The following is a 21,065-nucleotide window of genomic DNA, read 5'->3' on the forward strand; positions in this document are numbered from 1 at the left end:
GTAAAGCCCAAGGTGACCCAAAGGAGCTCCCAAAGTGCTCCCAGCAGGCAGCATTCACCAGCTTGAGATGATCGGGGCCAATTTCCAGGGCAGCCCCGTGGTGTTTCACCTGCTCCCGTAGGGCCTGGCAGCTCCGCACAGCGCTACAGCACCAAGCAAAGGGCAGCAGGAAGGTCACTGCCAAGAGACGTAAGGACACGGAAAGGCTAAAAATAAATAAATAACAGGCTGCTCGAGGAGAGGAGCACAGACTGCAGGTGCTCGCCCAGGCCAGCCCGCCACGTGGCTCCCAGCGTGAGCAAGCACAGCCCCACTTCAAATCCCACACACATCCTCGGCACCGGGAGAGCGCGCCTGTAAGCACCACCGGAGGAATAAAAAAGGGAAGGGGTGGACGAGAACCACCCCCGGCAGCTCCCCTCCGAGCTGCTCGGGAAAAGCTCCCAGCTGCTCGGAAAGCACCGGCAAGCAGGGGCGGCCCCTGGGCTGCTCGGGGACGTCTCTGCCAGCAGGACAGAGGTCTGGCACGCTGACAAACGCACCCAGAGCCTTCGTTTGGCTCTGCAGGGGGGCCCGGAGCACCCACAGGTCACCTCCGGGTGCCACCGGTGTCCCCATGGCTCCTCAGGTGCCTTGCCAGGAGGAGCAGCCCCGGCGCCCCCACCAGCATCTGTTCCCGGGGAACTTTTGTTCCCGATTTATCCCCTGTCTCCTGGAGCTATTCTAGGCAGGTACAATGTGCATCGCCATTGTTATTCAGATGATGTACGGATAATTTTAACCTTTCTGTTCCATTTGTCAAGGTTTTCTTTTTTTTTTTTTTTTTAGCCTCCGTGCCTGCCAGCAGAGCGCTGCCTCTCCGGCAGCAGAGGCTCCCCGTTCTGCAGCACCCACTTCCCTCACTAGGACAAAGCTCTGCCGCCCCTAGAATCACTCTGGGGGTCTTCTCCATGGCCCCAGACATGTGGGAAGGCAGCAGGGGGGCTCGAGCACTCAGCTCACACCATCCATCACCTCCGCAGGGAGGTCTCGTCGTGGTACCAGCCTCCCAGGGACATCCCTCGGAGACCCGCACGCTCAGTCCCGCTTCCAGAGCCTTTGGGGCAGTTCAGATTTAAGCCAAAAAAAATTTTAAAATGTTAATGCAAGACTTGTGGCTTTCCAAGGAGGAGCCGTGCTCCTCAAAACGCTACCAGAACATAGCACTGTGATGGGAAATAGGAAAAATGCACAAAGGGCACCACCAAGGCAGTTCCACCCTCTGCCTGCAGACTGGCCCGAAAACTTCTAGCACTTCCAACAGCTCTGCACAGGAGCAACATAAGCCCTGATTTCACCATCTTTGATGGAAAACCCACCCGAAAGCTTCAGGCCAGGCAACAGGAGCTGCAAACACCCGACCTCCGCGTGCAACACAGACAGGGAGCGCGGCGGTTCTTTACAACAAGGTTTTATTTTTCTTTCCTTTTGACAAAAAACATTGAAGTTGTACATCGCTGCCCGTCGGTCCGCTTCCCTGTCTGGGTCCGAACGAGCACGTTTTGTTACAACATCCCGCCCCGGCGGGACGGCGGCGGAACATCTCCCACCCTCCCTCGGCTCCTGGCAGCCACACCGGGGGTCTCTGCCCTCCGAGACCCTCCAGGGGGGACACGAGGATGGGGATGGGATGGCCGGCCCTGAGGGGAGATGCTCTGGGGCTGCCCCATCTCCCCGCACACCCCCACACCCCCCATCCCCGTCCTCCCTCCCATGGTCAAAAACGACCACTGACGGCAGATCGGGGGCTCGGAGCTGGAGGAATGGTCCAAAAAGCCAGGGAAGAGAGGTTGTGCAGCAGCAACGTGAGTCCAGCGACTTCGAAAGAGCGCTGCGGGCTGCAACAGTGCCCGGGGGCTGGTTCCGCTCCCCCCTCGGCGGAGTCTTTCCTGTGGTTCTCCCGGGGTCGTTTTTGGTTTCGCAGGCTTGCTTTGGAGGCGCCTCGGCCCCGCGTGTCCCTGCCTGCCGCGGGAGCAGGATTGATGGCTGCTGCGGGAGAGGCAGGATCGGGGCATCTTCGTGCCCCCCCAAGGGAAAAAATAACAAAAAAAACAGGCTGTGGTTTGCTTTGTACAGTTTCCGTATGTCGGTAAAACACAGGCCTCAGGTAGCAAAGCTCGGGTTCCCCGACTGGTGCGATGTCGCCTCCTTGCACGCCCAAGCCCCTGCCACCGGTGGTCACAGCGCCAGACACAAAGAGCTGCCTCCTCCCCTGCCCTTGGGCTCTTCCTCGCTGCGTTTGGAAGGAGGCCGTGCCAGCACCTACATTTAAGGGACGTACAGCATCTCCTCCTGCAGCACTGCCAGCCCCATCTGCGTCCCTGTCCCCCACGGGACATGGCTCGTCCCCAAGCACGGAGGCTGGGACAGTGATGGAGTGGGTTTTCTGGGGACTTCGGGAACCGTTTTGCAGCTGGAAGTGTCTGATCAGAAAAAACACGGGGCTGGCACGGGGCTGGCAGGACCAGCAGAGGTGCACCCACCGGCAGGGGCAGTGAGGCAGTAGGGGTTTGGTTCCACCGGAGAAACCCCTTTCCTGGGTGAGCAGAGGGCACTTTGGCCATTAGAAAAAGGGGTTTTGGTTCATGACGAAGCCTGGCATGGGGCAGGATTTGCTTCTTGCAAAGCAGAGCAGCTTTGGGGGAGCTCCCTGGGGGCAGGGACTGATCTGCACATGCAGGAGCGGGGCCGTGCGTGCCCATAGCATCTCTCGGTGGGGAGCAACGGGGACCAAAGCCAAGCCTGGCCAGCCAGAGGTGCCGGGGGCAGCCCCGGGGACACCAAGCACAGCACGAGAAGGGCAGGATGAGGTCCGTCACCTCCCTGGCGGGCACGCACCAGCTAAGCACACCAACTCAGCACCATCCAGACCTCCGGCCCGCAGCACTCCGGAGGGAGCAGCACCCTCCTGCTCCCCACGGCCGTACTCCGGCTCACCACGGACAAAACTCACGGCCAGGGTGGGACACCAGGCACCATGGGGCCACCATGTAATTACCAGATTAATTAATGCACCAGCATGGGGCATCCCGCTCCTGCTGCCACCGCACGGCATGGCCAGGCCACCTCTAAGGCAGAAAGCGCGATTCCCACCGCTGTGATTGTCAGGGGACAAGGGGACCGGGAGGACAAGGGGACCAGGGGGGACATCCCTGCTTCTCCGTTACATCCACCGACATGCAGCGAACCCCAGAGAGGCTTGGTCAGATGACTAAAACGAATCCATGTATGTGTATATCTTTATATATACAGCATATAAATATATATACACACACATACCGTATATACACGCACAGGCACACCTAGAGTTCTCCGTGTAGAAATACAGCTAGGTCGGTGTGAGACGGGATACATTCGGCAGCGCCGAGCCCCCCTCGCTGCTCCCGTCTGCCCCAGTACAAACCAGTTGGCTTTGGCGTGGCCCATTGGGGCAGGCACAGCCACTCCTAGCCGCCTCGTGCACCCTGGCCCCCCGCACCTCGCCCCTTCCCCGGGCCGGTCTGAGACCCTTGGGGATGGAGGCTCAAAGCCACGGCAGCACAAACCCGAGCGACTGAGCCCTGGGACCCCCTTGCTGGGGTTTTTCCGGCCGCGGGGAGCAGAAAACCATCGTCACGAGCCTTCCCGGGTCCTGGGGCTCTTGCTGGTCCCCGGCCGGGGCCACTCCACCTCTGGTCAAATGCTTCTCTGTGCAGAAAAAAAAAAAAGTGATCGTAATAAATGAAAGTCGACAGATTTTAATTTTTTTTTTTTTTTGCACAAAGACTTTTTTTTCCCCCATTCCGGTCAGTTGGGTTTTCTTTTTTTTGTTTGTTTTTGTTTTTGTTTTTTTTTTCATTTTCCCCTTGCGTTTGGTTTTGGTTTCATTTCATTCCCAGGCGCGGCGAAGAGCATGCATTGGGGAGGGCAGGGCGGCGGGGGCGGTGGCGGCGGCGGGGGGTGCGCAGCCTTCTAGCACTTGTCGTCTTCCTCGGTGTCGCTGAGCACGTCGATGCTGGCCCCGCACATCACGCCCTGCCCGGCCCCTCGCCTCCGCCGCCGGTAGTGCCCGTTGGGCATCTGCCAGCTGTGCCGCAGCGGCGGGGCCGAGCCGATGGTGTTGGAGCGGCCCAGGCTGGTGGCCACGGCCGCCTCGAAGGTGAGCGTCTCCTCCTCGCCGCAGTCCGAGGCGTGCGAGTCGTCGTGCAGGGCCAGGTAGGGCTCCGAGATGTAGCGCTGCGGGGTGGACGGCCGGCTCGGCTTCCCCGCCGGGGAGCTGGAAGACTCGGTCAGGCCGGCGGCGTTGGGCTCCTTGGAGAGGAGCGGGGACCCCCCTTCGGTCTCCTCGGGGGGCGGCGAGGCGTCTCCGGCGGCGTGCCGCAGCATGGAGGCGTAGGAGAGGAGGGGACGCGGTTTGGGGGGCACCGGGGGGAGCTGGCGGCGGCCTCGCCGGGGCGTGCTGGTGTCCGAGATGGAGGGGATGGAGCTTTCGCTCAGCGAGCCCGTTCCCTGCAATGCACCGAGACACGAGGGGGAATGCAGGGGCTGAGCTCTGCTCGTGGTGGTGAAAAGCAAAAAGATTTTGGCGTGCCGCAGTCAGCGAGACATGGGCGTCTGCAAACCTGCGGCAGGAAGAGCTAACTGCTCTCTGGCTGCTGGTCCCTCTGCTCCGAGTGCTGCCATCTCCAGCTTTTGCAGCTGGGACACCCCAGCCTTGGCAGGGAGCAGATGCCACAGTGGTGGGATTGGCTCCAGAGGCACCAGGACCCTTGTCCCCTCTCCCCACTACGCCGCAGGGCGCACCGGGCATCCCCAACCCACCAGTGCCACGCCAGGGGACACGGATAGATGCCACCACCAGGAGGAGAGACACCGCAGAGCCCCCATAATCGGGACTTATCTCCCCAGCTTTGACAGGGGGCTCTATTTTTAAGCCTCCTTTTGCACTTTTGAAGGTTTTCTCCACCCACCTGCCTGTTGGGTGTCTGCGATCTGCCCTCGCTGGGTGACCGGGACTCGCGCCGCCGCTCCGGGGACTCGTCGTGCGCCTGGGGACTCCTCTCCTCCGAATTGCAGCGGGAGATGTCGGGGGACAGCAAGTGCTTGCGCTCTTTGGATCGGCCCCGCTCCCTGCCGCCCGAGCGATGCCCGTCGGACCTGTGGCCTGCAGCAAACCCCATCAGTCCCCGCTCTCCATTCCCAGCAGCGGCGACGAGAAGGGATGGTGCTGGGCTCGTTTTTGGGGATGGGAAGGGGATCGCACCCGCCTGACCCCGCTCACCCGAGTCAGCGTTGAGGCGCCGGGAGGAGAGCTGGAGCGAGGAGTGGTAGCTGCGCCGGCGGGACTTGTAGGTGTTGTCGCTGCTGCGCTCCATGGAGAACTCGTCCAGCCAGGAGGTGTTGGTGCGCTTGTCCCGGATGGTGGAAAACGACCGCCGCATCGAGCTGGTGTCTGTCACCACCTGCAAGCAGCCCCGGCCGGCCGGGGATGGGGTGAGCGCCCGGGCGGGCGCTCCGTGGGATGCTCCAGCAGGACCCCCCACCACCCGCAGCTCCTTAACACAATGGGGAGGTTTTGGGGAGCGGCCAGCCTGGGCACAGTCCCCCAAGATGATCTCAGCATGAACTGGGGGCAGGAGGAAAGTGGGTTGAGCTGAAGCGTGCTGCTCAGGAAAGTGTGTGAGTGTGGCTCGCGGCATGGCCAGGTGCCAGAGGAGGAGCGGCAGCATCCTGCCCGTGGCACAGGGATGGCACGGGTGCTGTCCTGGCATCCCTCCCGCCTCGGAAACAGGACCAGCAGAGCAAACAGAGGCAGTGAAAAAGAAATCATTACGAGAGAGGTGAGAGGGCCCTGGCTTCTCCAGTGGTTATTTTCCCAGCTTCTACACATCCCTCCCTGGTCCTGTATTATCCCCTTGTCCCCTTGCCCTGTACTCATCCCCTCTCTCCCCACGCACACTGTTGTTTTATCAGTTCTCTTTTCCTTTTGCTCTGCCATTCTTCTTCCTATCTTCTCCCTTCCTTCTAGCTTGCATTCTTGTATGTTTTGTGGAAAGCATCACCGCCTTATATATTTTCCTTTGCTTTGCTTTAGCAGCTTTGTACCTCTCCATCCTTGAGTCCTTCTCCCTGTCTCTTCTCCTCCCCTCCTCCCAACCATCTCCCCCACTGCCAAATGCTCAGGGAAGTCCACCAAAAAAAGCTTCCCTTCCCCTTCACGTCCCCAAAGCACCCTGCAGCAACGCCACACTGCGCCAGCACCCACACGGGGTGCTTGCAATAGCACCTCTGTCAGAAACCACCGGCTTCACAGTGAAGGGTTGCAAAACTGAACCCCCAAAAAGCTCCTGTGCCTCGGTCAAGGCTGAATACAAGACAGAACAACAGAGAAACCAGGCAGACAAACGAGGAGGTGAAATGTGGCCTGGGCTCCCCCGGACAGACTGTCCAAGGACACATGCGGACAAGCACATGTGGTGCGACAAGGAGAAAAGAAGGAGAAGGCATTTCATCCTCTGGGACCTTACAGCCAGGCAGGGACCCCCCAGTCCTCACCCAGAGCCTGGGAATGGAGGAAAGGAGGGGTGCCCCATTGCCTGGGGGCCCTGCAACATCCCAGCATGGTTCTGCTCCACCACAGACCTCCTGCACGGGCCAGGTGCTCGGTGCTTCTGGCTGCTCTCCACTGCTGGTCCCCACCAGACACAGGGACAGCAGCTCTCCTCCTTGTGAAGCACCCCAAAGATGGGGAGATGGGGCCATGGGCCACTAGGGGGCCGTGGGGCTTGGAGGATGAAGCCGTGGGGCTTCCTCGTGGAGAGAAGCACCAGCGTTACCTTTGCTCGGACCCGCCACCCGTGGGGGCTTTGCTTGGTTTTACCTGGGGATCCACAGTGAGACGAGGCATGGAGGAGGCCCTCCCAGATACAGCGTGGTCCTGAGTGTCCACGGGAAGGTAGCTGCCACGGTTAGAGGGCTGCACTCTTTGAAACTCCCTAACCTCTGGCTCCTGGAAACAAACACACAGCCATGCTCTTGGGATGGGGTTTCGTCATGGCAGCGCGCTGCTCCTGCGGCTCTGCAGGGGACAGCCCAGGTCCGCCAGGGCTGGGTTTCATGGGGGCCAGAAGGGTCTGAGATAGATTGTCAGCCGTGTTGGCACTCAGAAATGATTCGCATTTCACAGCCTGGTGCAGGTGAGCCCATCCGGGGACCTTCGTGCTCATCTGATGTCCACCTTGCACCTCTTTCTTTCCGATGGTGGCAGTGGAAGCCCTGCCTGGATCAGCCCGTCTTCTTGGGCTTTACCTCCTTCCCAATTCCCAATATAGGGGAATTTGGCACAGGACGTGGCAGCGGGGACGGGGGGCCACACGTGTGCGTGGTACAGAGCTCACAGGGTGCGACAGAGCACGGGGACACGGAACGGGCTGGGGAGGTATGGGAGTACAGCGCCGTGCCCGACGGGCATCGGGGTGGTGCAGGACTGCACACACACAGACACGGAGAGGCAGAGATATGTATATGTATATATGTATATGTATATATATACACACACACACACACACACGGACATGGCTGCCACCCGCCGGAGGGGCGCGCTCCCCTGGGTGACGGTTTGGGAGCTCGCTTTGGGTCGGGGACAGCAGCACTGACAACAAAATGAACACGGATCCGAAAATGTCAGATACCATCACTCAGCACGGGGTAACCCACTGAAACAAGCGCTCAGCGGGGAAAAAAGAGCAGCCTGCGGAGAGAAGGATATTTTACTGCAGGGCATCTCTGGCTGCAGGAGGCGAGGGGCCAGACCCCACGACACCGACGGTCCCACACCTCCCCGTGCCCACCAGCATCCTCCTGGGACCACAGACAAGCGCCCAAGAGGCAGTGCGTGACTTTACCAGAGACTGGTGCTCCTGGAACTGCCCGTGGGCCGGATCCATGCACGCCAGCTGGAAGATCTCCTGCGGCGAGAGCGGGCTCAGCGAGGGGAACCCGCTCCGGCTGCTCCTGCAAGGACGGTCCAGCTTCAGTGAGAGAACGAGCAGGGTGCTGCCATTGCTGGGGGTCCCCATGCTCACCCCCCCAGGCTGAGACCCCCAGGGCAGACACCATGCTCCTTGGAGAGCTCAAACGGTGCCCGGGCAGGAGAGGACACCAGCGCCGTAGGTCCCATGGCAGCCAGGGGCCGTCCCAAGAGCAGCAGCATCAATTCAACCAACTCCTTGTCCTCAGCCAGGGTCCTGGGGTCCCCCACTGGCCCTGCACTACCTGGGCTGCCCCCCAGCTTCCACGCCATCCCAGCCTGCAGGAGGGACCTGTTTCACATAGTGCAGGAGCTGGTGTGAAAAGCATCCCTGTGGGAAAGTGAGAGGAAAGCATCAGTGCTGTCCTGCAGCCAGCATTTGGGTGGAAATGGTTTGGGAACTCAGGGGTGAGCCCAGGACTGCCTGCCACCTGCTCTCCACTCTCAGCCTACAAGCAAGGAGACCCTCCTGGGTCAGAGTGTGCACGTAGAGCTGGATGCTCCTGCGACAAGGTGTCCATGCGGACACCTGACCGTTCCCCCTTCCAGGAGCAGAAAAGCTGCAGAAAAACCTCACCTCTTCTCGGGGAGATACTCACAGGCCCGAGAGGGTGTCCTGCTGGAGGTAAGGCAGAGCCTTCGCATTTGAGATGATTTCCTGAGGCAAAGAGGAGGGCTCCATGCGCTGGAACATGGGCGCGTTTTTCTGTGTTGGGGAAAGGAAGAAGCTGAGCCTGGACGAAACGCAGACGAGCGTCCAGTGCTTTGCCAAGCACGCCTCCGCCGCTTGGGAAGGCGATGGGGTGCTCATGTTCGCCATTGAGGATGCACAAATGGGACTGTAGTCAAAAAAACCCAACGTGCACCAACATCCTCACCTCCCGAACTAGCCACTCAGCCAGAAACCCTGCGCGACCTCCCCTGCCCGTGCATCACTGCGCTGCTCCCCAAGGGGTGGGCAGGGGCTGATGAAAGCCAACGCCACGCAAGCCAGGAGCCCCTTGGGCATCTCGCTTTGACTCTTCCCAGTGCAGCAGCAGCCAGGTTTGGTCAGGACGTGGTAGGAAGCAGTGCTGCCCCACGAGAGTGCTCTGAGCTCCCCTGGTCCCCGCGCGCCCTCACGGAACCTCACCTGCTCCTCCAGCTGCTGCCTCTGCTTCTTCGCTTTGCTCTGCTTGTAGTAGTCCATGATCATCATGGCTGCGTAGATTTTGCCAACAGTCAGGTCAGAGGCTGAGAGCACAAGAGGGGAAGGAAGGGAGGATGCTTTTACGTTAACAGAAACTGCAGGTCTGAAGGCACCAGCGCTGACCTCGGGAAGAGCCCTGCTGTGGTCACCCTCAAAATCTGCTCAGTGCTGGAGCAGAGCACTGAACACCCAGGTACCCAGGGGAGATGGAACGGATGGAGGTGACTTGGCAGCGCCTTGATAAACCTCCAAGACCACCATCAGATGTGGTGGAGCTGTGAGCAGCAGGGTTGGACCAGGTGGCCTCCAGCAGTTCCTCCCAACCTCAGCCATCATGTGGATCAGCCAAGTGATGCTCAGCCTCCTGCCCCTACATGCTCCAGAGATGACTTACGGGAGACTCTGGGTTCATCAAAGGGTTTTTTTTTTTTTTCAGAAGGACTCCCACGAGCACAAGCCCTCATCCCACCTCTTCCCCAGCCAGGACTGGGGCTGTCTGGTCTCCACCTCCCGGTGGGAAGCTGCTGCTGCAGAACTTGGCAGGGACCACGGCCCCCGCAGAGACTCACTTTTTGGCATGGGTACCAACAGGTCGAGCATCTTCTGAGACAGGTGAGGCCAAATGGTCAGGATCTCCTTTTGAAGCTCGGAGTCTAACTGCTGCCAGTCTGCACCACCTTCAACAGCAGGGAAGAAGTGGTCAATGTACATCAAGAGCTGGTACCTGGGCCCATCTGAACACCCCTTTCCCATCCTGAAGAGGGGCCCCCTCGCAAAGACAAGCAGCAAACCAGCTCTCGGGGCTGGGAGAGCCATGTTGCATCAGCCAGCCGGCTCTCCTGCTCCTGCGGGGAAACTTTCCTGCCATCCCCTCCATATGTGCCGCCACCTCCCATCCCCTGCCCTCCCACTCAAAGCTGCCATCCTCGAGCTCGCCTTGGGTCCGTCTCTGCGGCTCCGATCCTACTGCAGCCCACACACACCTGCTGCTGCCCCACTTTCTCTTTCCTGGGGAGCGGATCATGTGCTGGTGCAAGAGCAGCTCTGCCTGGCTGAGATCCTCGAGCAGGAGGAGAGCAGAGCTCTCTGGCCAGCGGCGAAGGGATCTGCTGTGCTGAAAGCCCTGCTAACACGTGCCAAGCAGGGAGTAAATCCTGGGAGAAGGAGCGTGGCCAGGCTCAAATCTCTGCTTTATCATGCAGGCAGGGCTCAGACACGGTGTTTCAGGGCGCACGCTGCGCACCGGGCTTCTGCTGAGCTCGCCCTGGGTTGGATTTTCTGAGCTGTTCCCAGGGGACGATTTATTGCAAGTGGCATGTTTCCGCAGAAAGCTTTTGATCCGATGAATCAGAGCGTTTTCAGCAACAACAACAAAGCAGGTTTTTTTCTGCTCTGAACATAAAATGTTCCTTGCGAGATGGATTTCTGCTCCACAGCCCTAGGAGGCCAGGCACACAGGATTGTCTCCCTCCTTGGTTTGGTTTTGCACCAAAGAGGAAATTCTTCTCCTCCTTGAAAATTTGGACATCAGGATATTTCTGCTCTCTAGTAGCAGCCTCTATTACAGAAGGTGGCAGAAATTTGCCTGCTTGGGTGCATCACCTCCATCCATGAGGCTCAACCCCATTTTGGCTGTTGTGATGCCCGCGGGACCTCCCCAAAACCCCCCTGCTCTGCCCTTTCTCGACCCCCCCCCCGATGTTACCTTTGGCGATTTTGATGTCCAGGGCGGTGCGTATCAGCGCCATCAGGGTGGAGGTGAAGTGGACTGTCATGTCCTCGGCCACGGGCATGTTCATCAGCACCAGTCTCTGCGCAAGAGAGAGAAGAAAACAGCGGACGGAAAACAATATCGAAAAACACATCGACCGGGCTGGAGGAAAAGAAATCAAACGTTAAACGAAAGGAAGAAAAAAATAAAAATAAAAGGAAATTAACAGGAAAAAAATAAATAAAAATAAAAAGCAACAAAGAGTGTCAAAACAGCACAGCCAAAAAAGAAGGGCAAGGATCACCCCGCCGCCCCCCCCCCGGCTCCTTCCACCCCAGGACACCGGCTCACTGCCTTCCAGGGCTCCTCCTGCGCCCCAGGAATGGCCCCTGGGCCCCCTCCCCAAAAAATGAGGCTGGCACGGGGCCGCCGTGGCACCTCCTGGCACTTTTGGGAAGACACCCCTGAGCCAGCAACGTGACGGAGATGCTCGGGAGGGGGAGAGGGGGCTCAGGTCTCCGTTCCCGGGTGGTTTGGCTTTCCAGCTCTCAACCCTTCCCACCTGGGGCAGGGGAGAGGAGGGTCCCTAACCTGCGGGGACTTCGGCTCGGTTCCTCTCGCATGCTACATCCTGGCGCCCCCTTTTTGCGTCTTTCAGAGATGAAGTTTGCCAGCACATGCACAGGGTCCGAATTATCCGAGGGTGGGGAAGGGGAAGGAGGGGTAGAAAAAGTGCAGGAGGAAAGAGAGGAGGGCAACCAAGGCAGGTTAGACACGCCATGCTCCTTCCCCACCCCGGGCAGGCGGGGTGCAAACCGAAGTGACCAGATCCACTTTCCAGAGAGTATATTTTGCTTTGAGAACACCTGGGGTCGTCCCTTCCCTTCCCAGTCCTTTATCCCCTGGCTTCTCGTGTCCTCTCCCTGCCTTCAACCCTCCCTTTCTCTCCTGGGGGGCTCGCACACGTGTTAACCAACACACGAGAGCTGGAGAGGGGGCAGCCAAGGAAAGCTCCAGCTCGCTCCAGGCGGGCAGCACGTGGCTGCACAGCGCCGGGTCCTGTCCTAGGGGTTCCCACCCCAAATCCTTCAGGGCTGTGCTCCCACGGGGCCAGGGCTGCCCTGGGAGCTGCAGGGGGGAATCTCAGAGGCTTGGCTCCGGTGTCTGCCCCGCACGAGCCGTCCTTAGGATGTCTCGTGCCGATGTGCCTGGCTCTTCATGCGCCGCGGGGCTGCTCCTGTGGTTTGAATCCTGGCAGCCCAGCGGGATCCCATCTCCATAGGCTTTTAGCTGGCTGGGAATAGGGTGGCTGCCAGCCCAGGGGACGAACTTGGGCCAGCATGGTCCTGTGAGACGTTCCACCCTCCTGAGAGTGCTACGGGGTCACTCCTCATCCTCTCCAACCCCCCCCACTTCCACGCTACCCCTACCGCTGCCCCTCTCCCTGCTCTCCCCCAGGGGTCTTCCACCCCACAGCTCCCCAGGCTTGCAAGTGACGATGACAGCATCACCTGCACAGGCAGGGGAGACCAGAAAGCATGTCCGGGACCCCTGCGGGCACACCGCGCCCCCCAGGAGCTGAGGACTGGTGGGAAGCCCCCGGCGCCTCCCCGGCTCCCCCAGCCCCACCTCCCGCCAGCTCCTGCCGGGCTCTAGCCCCCCGTAGAAGGAAGGGTTGATCTACCTTATAGGCCACTTTGGAAGGACATCTCTTGCCGAGGCCTAGCGGTGGTGACATAAGAGTCAGCATTTCATACATCTCAGTGTAATGGATTCGGCCACTGCTCATAGAGGGGGAAGGGGAGGGAGGGAGATGCAGAGAGAGAGAGAGAGAGGAGGCATTCCCAGAGAGCGGAAACAACGTACGGACAAAATAGTACAGGAAACAGGAGAGAAAGAAAAAAAAAAAAAAAAGAAACAACAAACGGACAAACAGGAAAAGAACAGGAAACCCGTTAATCAAGGCAAATCATACACGAGAGACTGTCCTGCTGCGGATTTATAGCACTGCTCACACAGACCCAGGAATGCCGGCGGAAAGCGACTCACCCCCTCTCCGCTGCTGGCCTCAAAGCGCCTGCCCCACCAGCAGCCCGGGGGTCCTCCTCCTGCCTCACCCCGTCCCTAGAGCCCTCCGGCAGCCCCCAGCTCGCCCCACGGGTTCCAGGGCTGTGTGCGAGTGGTATAAATCAGATACACGGCGCTCGAGCCATGGGTTATCGGGGGTAGGGCGCTTCGCCCCACAGCGACTCAAGGCGCTCGGTGGCCTCCGTGTCCTGTCTTCCCTCCCGGGGGGCCTGGGGGTTGCTTCGGCCACCTAACCCATAGCCGGAAGGCTGTGTATCCCCATCTCGTGGGGTCTATGCAATTGGGAGGCAGCGTCTTGCATAGAAGGCAGTGGGCCAGGGTCACTTGTCAAAGGAAGATGCCCAGTTGCTTCCGTCTGGCTCTGCGGATGGACCGCGTCCCCACCATGCAGCAGTGCAAAAAGGCATGCTGTAATCGGCTGGAAAAAAAGAAAATCAGGAGGAAAAAAAGTTGTGCATGCCATGCTCCCCGCCCTGGCTCTCTCCCGCATGCGGCTGCAAGTTCCACCAGGTTGGAGTTTAAAGAGTCTCGGCAGAGGCAGCTGTTTGGGCCTTCCAACATTGATTGGGGTGCGTTTGGGTTTCCCCTGGGGGGGGGGCAGCACGGACAGACCCCCGCCTTGCGCTCCTCCACTCGTAGGGCCAGCCTAGGATCACCACAGCGAGGGGTGCTCCAAAAAATGCCCCACGATGGGGTGAGGTGTTTGGGCTGTGCCTCCCTCTCTCCATACATCCAGGAGGATGCTCAAATACATCTCCCGGGGGGGGGTGCCGAGCTCAGCCACCTCTTCTTCCCCTCGTGCCAAGCTGCTGCAATATCTGGGGTGGCTGCGGGGCAGGGGAAACCTCACAAGGGCAGAGGCACCAAACTCTGCTGCTGTATCACAGCGGGGCTGGGAGGAGGGTGCTGGAAAAGTGCTCCTGCTGGGATGCTGGCTGCTTCCCCAGCCCCGTGCTGAGAGCAGCGAGAAAAGGCAGGAGGTGTCCCCTCTTCTCAGGGGTGCCCCCGCTCTGGGAGCAGCCCCCTGGCCAAAGAGCCCCCTGCCAAGATTAGTCCTGGTGGTTCGGGGGTGAACGTGAGACGGAGACCACCCGCAATGAGGGTTTGGGGCACAGAGCAGGTGGGACAAGCCGTCCCCTTTGAGACCTGACACGTCTAAAAGGGTCGGAGGGAGGGTGACAGCAAGACCAGAGGCTGTTAGGTGGGATGATCAAGAGAAAAGATCCAGGTCCAGCAGCCCGTAAGCAGCACCGCAGCAGAGCTGGCTGTGCACTGACTTGATGTGTCTCAAAGCGAGATGACTTCAAGTTTTCACACTTGAGAACTTTGTTCAGAAAGGAAGCAAGAGAGTGAACTTAAACCCGCCGTTCCCTGCGGTGTAGATTTTAGCACCCACAGCATATGTCAGGTTTGTCTTGTGTGCTGAGATTCCCTGCACGACGAAGGAGGAACAGATTCCTGTGAAAATAAAGAGTTTGCAGCAAACCCCAGCAAATACTGCATGAGGACTGCACTGTTCTCAGATGGGCTGCACGCTCTGCATCTGCCCGGAGCAGACGCCTTAAATCTGCGCTGTGCCCAGACACCACGTCCCCGTGGAGGAGGAAATTTAGGGCAGATCTGTCCTCCCATAGGTAGGAAATGACCATAACCGTGCCATTGCTTGCTGTTGGGAAGAGAGCACAGGAATACGGAGTGGTGAGGGAGCAGGTTCAGGAGCAGATGTCCGTAGGGACATGAACGCCCGTGGAACATCTCTGCTGTGCCTGACCCATGGCCATCTCCAGGGATGCTTGCAGACAGCAGAAGCGATGCCTGCTTTCTTGGCTCATTTCTGCCTGACTGCCAGAGGCAGAAGGGGCTGAAGAAAGGCAAGGAGAACCCCAAGGAGTGGAGCTGGTTGTCGGGGCATTCCCAACAAGATGCAATTACAAGACCTGCTCTCCCCAGCATAAGGACAGTTTGCTGGATCTCCACAGGAAGGCTTTCTGCATCAATGTCCCCCCACCCGCAGATGGCCTGGCAGATACACTTCCACACCCTGCTGCACCCCTATGCAGCATCCTGAGGATGCCCAGGCACCATCTTGTCCAGAGCATCCTGTCCCCCACTTCACAGACACATTTGTGCCTTTTCTGCTAGCATTTGTTGTCAAATAGCCTGGTAGGAAAGGGGTGTGGGCTTGCTCTCTTACATTATTTTGGAAATTAGGGCTCTTGCTGCCGCCAGGAACCTGTGCACTGTGAGGGGCAGGCTGACCAAACTGCAAGATGAGCAAGTTGGGTTGGCATTTGGGGATTTGGTCCATGGTGGCAAAAGTGTGATGTCCACGTGGGTTTTCCTTCTTCATCAGTTCCCTTTTGGGAATTGTTCCAGGCCAGTAGGAACCCCTGAAAATCTCTCAGGTCCTTGAAATGCCATGTGCTCGGGGAGGACACCATGGTACACGAGGAAGAGAAGGCTGGAAGGATGTGGCTTCCCTCACGTGTGAGCAGAAGCGTGTCTCACTCCCTGCCTCTCCTTGATTTATCCCCACCTTCCCTGCCCGTCCGTTGCACGGAGCCAGCAGCGAGCCCTGGCTGCTGCAGAGTTCCCAGCTTCCAGGGACCCTGCGAGCACCAGGTTACCCAGCTTTGGGGAGCAGCATTTTCCAGTTAAGCCCTGCCATCAACTGACAAAGAGAAGGAAATCCTCCTGAAGGTGTCTTCTGTCTTCGGGACCTCAGCACAGCCCCAGCCTTTGCCAGGAAGGCAGCAGAGAAGAGTGGAAAGAGTGCAGGGACCCCATCCTTGAGGGGCTGAGACGTCTGAGTGTCTTGCAAGAACTGCCCACCTTTCCCTAAACCCATCTTCATAAATTAGATGATCGTGTCTCATTTCCTCTGCCCTGCTCCTGGTGCCAGCCCATCCCGTAAGACTTCGGGCACCGACCCACTGTGGGGGTATGTGGGGTGAGGCACGCCTCCCTCGCAGGATGAAGGCTGCAGGCCAGGGGTGCCTGAGCTTCCCTCACACATCACGGATGCCTGACGGATGAAGAGGAAGGAAGAGCTCTGCGGTTCAGCTTTTCATGCCATGGAGATGGGTGTCATGGCACTAGGAAGAAGGCAGCAGGCACAGGGTTTTGCTCAGTTGCCACCCCAAGGAAAAACATAAAAGAAGGTGCAGTGATGCACAAGGAGGTCAGACCACTGCCCTGACTCAGGGCTGAGAAGCCGGCTCAAGCAGAGGAAGAGCTGAGCTCCAGAGGCCAGGAAGGAGCCCAGGTGGCTGCTGGCCCCCAGGTGAAAGGTGCAGCCCAGGCTGGGGCTGGGACAGACTCCATGGAGCCAGCCTGGCCCCACAAGTGCCCCCACACCTCCTCCCAGCAGGGCTGGCAAGCCACGGGTACGATGCACAAGAGCCCGGCTCCCTGAGAGGTGGCCGCATGTCATCCGGGTGCCACGGGACGTCCCCAGATGTCCTATGGGGAGAGGGGTCACCCTGGCATCCCACCCTCCCTCTCCCATACAACAAAATCCCCAGTTCCCTCCATCCCCAGGAGCACACCACACCTGAGCCCCCTTTACAAACAGGCATCGGGGGGAAAAGCCCTGGTCCCACTGATGCCACCGAGCAGGGACGGTGTCACGCGTCCCAGCGGAGCTGGGGGGCTCTGCGCCGCTGGGGCCGGGGCTGGCTGGGGGCAGTGCAATTTATCAAACACCCCCAAACCCCCCCAGGAGGCTCCGGGCCCCCCCTGGGGGGGACAGCTGCTGGCCCTGGGAGGCCGCGGACCTCTTTAAACTCGAAGGAAAGCAACGTGAGGGTTCCCTCGGGAGGCGTGGTGGCGGTGGAGCAGGGGGAAGGAGGGGTGGATGGTGCGTCCCGTGGCCAGGTTGTGGCGGAGGACTGGGAGGCAAACCTTGCACGCCACCCTGTAGGGGCAGTTCTCTCCTAGGCCCAGAGGAGGCGAGATCACCCGTACTAATTTGTACATATCCTTATACGAGATCCTGCCGCTGCAAAGGAAGCACAGGTGGGTTAATAGGACACTGAGAGGGTGGAGGAGAGGGTGGAGAGCTTAACCAGGGGGACTAGGACCAGCTGCGGGGCAAGGCCCCCGGGGGGGCATGGCTCTTCTCCTTCTGGCTCTGTCAGACCCAGAGAGGGGAAAAGCTGGGAGCATCGGCGGCCGCCTTCTCCATCACGGGCCTGCTCACGCCTCCTCGTTCTGCCCCACGTGGCCCCGGCCACCGACACCTGGTGGTGGGATGGGGCTGGGATTTTAGGGGCGGGGGGGGGGTTGCAGCCGGTTTGGGCCATGAGCCCTGCTGGTGGAGCCGTGTTCCCCCGTGCCACCAGCTCTCTGCTCCTCCCGAGGGCCCGGGAGGCCGGCAGCCGAGTGAATCCTATCTCCGGTGTCTGGGGACCCCGAGGCAGGGAGACATAATGTGACCGGTGGCTCTGGCACTAGCACCTAGATCTCTCACCAGAGCACACTCTGCCAAGGGTACACATTATTATCCTGTACACGCACCCCTTTTCCCCCAGACCCAGGCCCGCTTGTTGTCACAGCAGGATACGGCCCGTATCCGCTGGAATAACAAAGCAGTTGATGCAGGAGCTGGCAGGGCCAGGCGCAGGGGTGCTGAGCCCCCGGCCCCAGCTCCGAGGCCTTTTGGGAAGCACACGGGGGCCGTGCTGAGGTGCAGCGCGCTGCAGCCTCCTGGGCATCCTTGGACAAGCTGGGAGGGAAAGTGCACGAGGAGGCAAAGAGCAGCAGCACTACTGTCCTACCCTTCTTTGCCTCTGGTTTCTCCTCGCTCTCCTCCCGTCCCCTCTCCATCGCTGAGCCAACCGTCTGGGCAGAGCCAGTCCCTGAGCCTGCCTGGCCTCGGACCCGCGTGCTGTCCCCTCAAGACCCTTCCTTTGAGAGCTGCTGCCCTGCATGGGTGCCGGGACCCCTGGGGATGTACTCACCCGTTCCTCACCCGACAGCGGGTGCCGGGGCTGCCCCAGTGGCCCCAACACCACCGGCTCCCGTGCATGGCCCCTAACCACCGTGGTTTGCTCAGAAATCAGAGGTGGGCTTCCTCAGTGACTGTCCTGGACAGTCTCCTGGGCCAGATTATGGATTTAGGCTTAAAAAGATAAAAAATGAAACCGTGGCTGGAGCTGGCCTCTCATGAGGCAGGAGGCCAGCAGTGGGGGCGAGGTCTCCAAAGGGAACACGTGTCTGCCGAGGGTGCTGAGCTAACATCAGCCTGGCACGGTGGTGATAGGACACGGCTCCACAGAGGCTGTCCCCAGGCTGGGAGTGGCACAAGCCACCCTCAAGGTGCTGGGGCTGGCAACCACGCGCCCCTTGAAGAGGTGGGGACTGGCCGGGGGAAAGGCAAGCCTGTGCCCAGCCTCTGCAAATCCCCAGACCCCTCAAAAACTCTCCAAATAAGCTCCTCCATAGATGACCTGGCAGGAGCACAGCAAGCCCCCAGCATGTCCCCAAGGCCTGGGACAAGCCACCCTCTGCCCTGCCCCAACAGGAGCCGGGTGCGCTGGGGACCCAGCCATGGAGGCTGTCTCGGGCAGAGGCTGGGGAGGATGCTGAGAGGGACCTGCCCGTGGGATGGCAGGGGAGGAGAGGGGGAGCAGGAGCCTCCAGCTCTCGGGATAAACACCACGGTGAGCCATGAACGTCTTCAGGCTCTCAGCTAAGGTGTCCGTGCCACCAGGCATCGTGGGAACCGGCTGCTACCCTTGTAAGGACTGTGAGCGAGAGCAGCCTTGCCCTGGGCATCGCAGCCGGGTTTCAGCAGCAGCAGACAGAGACACTGCTCAAAACCAGCTCTGAGAGGCTGCCTGGGAGAGAAGGAGCTGGCTACATACCACGCTGCTCTGTCATACTCTGCCCAGATCCGGACAAACTCATCCAGATGGTGAGGTCCCAGGATGGAGGAATCGCGGGTCAGGTATTCGAAGTTGTCCATGATGACGGCCACGAACAGGTTGAGCATCTAGGCGAGGGGGAAAAAGGGCATAGAGAAAGGGAAATGGGAGAGGGAGCAGAAAAGGGAAGGGAGAGAGAAGGAAGGGAAGTCAGGGTGAGATGGAATTAAACGAGGAACCGAGAAAGCACAGCGGGTGGCACAGCACGGGGCCGGGGAACTCACCAGGAATGAGCAGAAGAAGATGAAGGAGACGAAGTAAACGTAGGCCAGGTCGGTGCCGCAGCGCTCGTTCTCGTTCTGCCCAGACGTTGCTGTCGTGTCCGGCTCGCAGCCCTTGCCCTCCAGGCAGGACAGCATGATCTCCTGCCATGCCTCCCCGGTGGCACTCCTGCACCCAAGGCACCGTGCTCAGCACCCCACGGCAGGCAGGATGGAGTGGGGAAGAAGTCCCCCCACCGCCAGCCCCCCACCTGTGGTTCCCTACCTGAAGAGGAGCATGAGGGAGCCCAGGAAGCTGCGGAAGTTGTTGTGCCGGTTAATGTGGCTTTCCTCATCCAGCTTGATGTTGCCAAAAACCTGCCGGAGGGAGAAAAAGGTTCAGGCAACACTGCCGGTGCCAGGGAAGCGGCTGTGCGCCCACCTTGGCTCGGGGCGCACGATGTGCTGCCGGACGGATCCTGCCCCAGAGCCCAGGTGGAGAAGCAGCCCCTTGAGGGCATGTGGGCACAAATCCTGGCCAGCAAGGACAGGAGGTGGTAGAGGCTGCCGGAGGCCGAGCTGCCATGGAAATGGGAGGGCAGGGGGTCTGGGATGAGCTGAATTTGGCCACTGTGCAACAGCCGAGCGCCACGTGGGTCCCAGCATACTGGGGGCACAGGGATGAGTCCCACCACCCTGCGTGGGTGCTGTGGTCCTGAGGCAGTGGTGGGTTACGGATGAAAGCCCCCAGGAGCTTTTCCCACTGAGAGGAGATGACCCGTGATGCTGGGGTCGGGCACAGTGGCATGAAGAGGGTGGGGAAACGCTCAGTGCCCAAGGGACAGACGGACAGACACTGGGGACTACCAGCTCTGGGCCCTTCCCAGGAGGTCCCCAGGGCCAAAAGAGGCAACGAAGCCCCAGATTTGGGCAATAGCCTAACAATGACCCACAGCCAAGGCCACAATAGGACAACGAACATTCGCAAAGTGCCTCAAACTGGAAAAATGTGCCGTTATTACTGTTAAATATTTATTCCACTTTCCATGAATCTAAAAATACACCAACTGCAGAGTATTTTTTCCCTGTACAGGTTTTTTTGCAATGTGTAATTGTAGAATATTTTCTGCCTCCAGCTATTTTGCTCAAATAACGCCCACAGACTTTACTGCTTGGGGATTTGTTCACAATAGTGTTAAAAAATAAAATAAATCAAATACTACCACACGGCAGGGAGGGGGGCTGAGTCAGATGGCAGTTGTTTAGCGCGGAGAACACCTGGAGCCGGTGCTGGGATGTGTGGGACAAGAGCAGCCACGCGACTCTCGGGGCGGGAGGAGACCAAACACCAGCGCTGCCAAGCAGCCCGAGCCGGAGGCGACCACGCTGCCCACTCCCCAAAATCTGCTCCCTCCCCTCCCCAGCCCTTCCTAGCGCTGAGCGCGTTCGTTATCGCGGTGGCTTGCTCACCCGGCGGCTCCAAACCCCGAGCGTGAGCAGAGATGCTTTGTGAGATCCTCAGCGTGGGGCTTAGTCACCGAGCCAGCCCCGCCAGCACGTGTTTGACCGGGAGCTTTCACTCACGTGCCGCTTCTGCACCAGGCTGGAGTGTGGGGAGCTCATGGCTCCACATACCTCCCCGTGGTAGGTCACTGCAGGGCCCTAAAATCAGGATCCCACCAGCATCAAGCCCACAAAAACCCTACGTGGAGGGATGGGTGGGTGCATGGCTGCGGGTGGCCATGGCATGGTCCCTTTGGTTTTAGAGGTTATTGGGTACAACCCCTAAAAGCACAATGCCTGTGGAACAAAGCGGTGGTGATTTGGGAGCAGCTGCCACACAGGGTGCCCAGCTGAGCCCCCATGTCCCCAGGGGTACAGGGGAGGAGGGCATCTGGGGTCC

At 59.6% G+C, this 21,065-nt stretch overlaps 1 protein-coding gene across 14 annotated transcripts in view; it reads right to left on the minus strand.

Moving 5' to 3' along the window:
* Positions 1–1,761: 1,761 nt before the first annotated feature.
* Positions 1,762–21,065, minus strand: part of CACNA1E (calcium voltage-gated channel subunit alpha1 E) — a 112,780-nt gene continuing 93,476 nt past the window's right edge. For 3 of the 14 annotated variants that reach the window (XM_040566377.1, XM_040566378.1, XM_040566374.1), the window contains 12 exons: positions 19,449–19,540; positions 19,187–19,352; positions 18,903–19,030; positions 12,632–12,728; positions 10,942–11,047; positions 9,806–9,913; positions 9,180–9,280; positions 8,647–8,753; positions 7,923–8,031; positions 5,300–5,480; positions 4,989–5,182; positions 3,847–4,527 (listed from right to left, as the gene is read on the minus strand). In XM_040566377.1, coding sequence (XP_040422311.1) covers positions 3,991–4,527; positions 4,989–5,182; positions 5,300–5,480; positions 7,923–8,031; positions 8,647–8,753; positions 9,180–9,280; positions 9,806–9,913; positions 10,942–11,047; positions 12,632–12,728; positions 18,903–19,030; positions 19,187–19,352; positions 19,449–19,540 — 1,926 coding nt within the window. In that variant the 3' untranslated portion in view covers positions 3,847–3,990. Of the gene's footprint in view, positions 4,528–4,988; positions 5,183–5,299; positions 5,481–6,898; positions 7,028–7,922; positions 8,032–8,646; positions 8,754–9,179; positions 9,281–9,805; positions 9,914–10,941; positions 11,048–12,631; positions 12,729–14,428; positions 16,131–16,938; positions 17,036–18,902; positions 19,031–19,186; positions 19,353–19,448; positions 19,541–21,065 lie in introns of those variants that run through there. The other 11 variants (XM_040566371.1, XM_040566368.1, XM_040566382.1 and 8 more) reach the window with 7 other exon arrangements.

The sequence above is a fragment of the Cygnus olor genome, chromosome 8, assembly GCF_009769625.2.
Source record: "Cygnus olor isolate bCygOlo1 chromosome 8, bCygOlo1.pri.v2, whole genome shotgun sequence".
NCBI lineage: Eukaryota > Metazoa > Chordata > Aves > Anseriformes > Anatidae > Cygnus > Cygnus olor.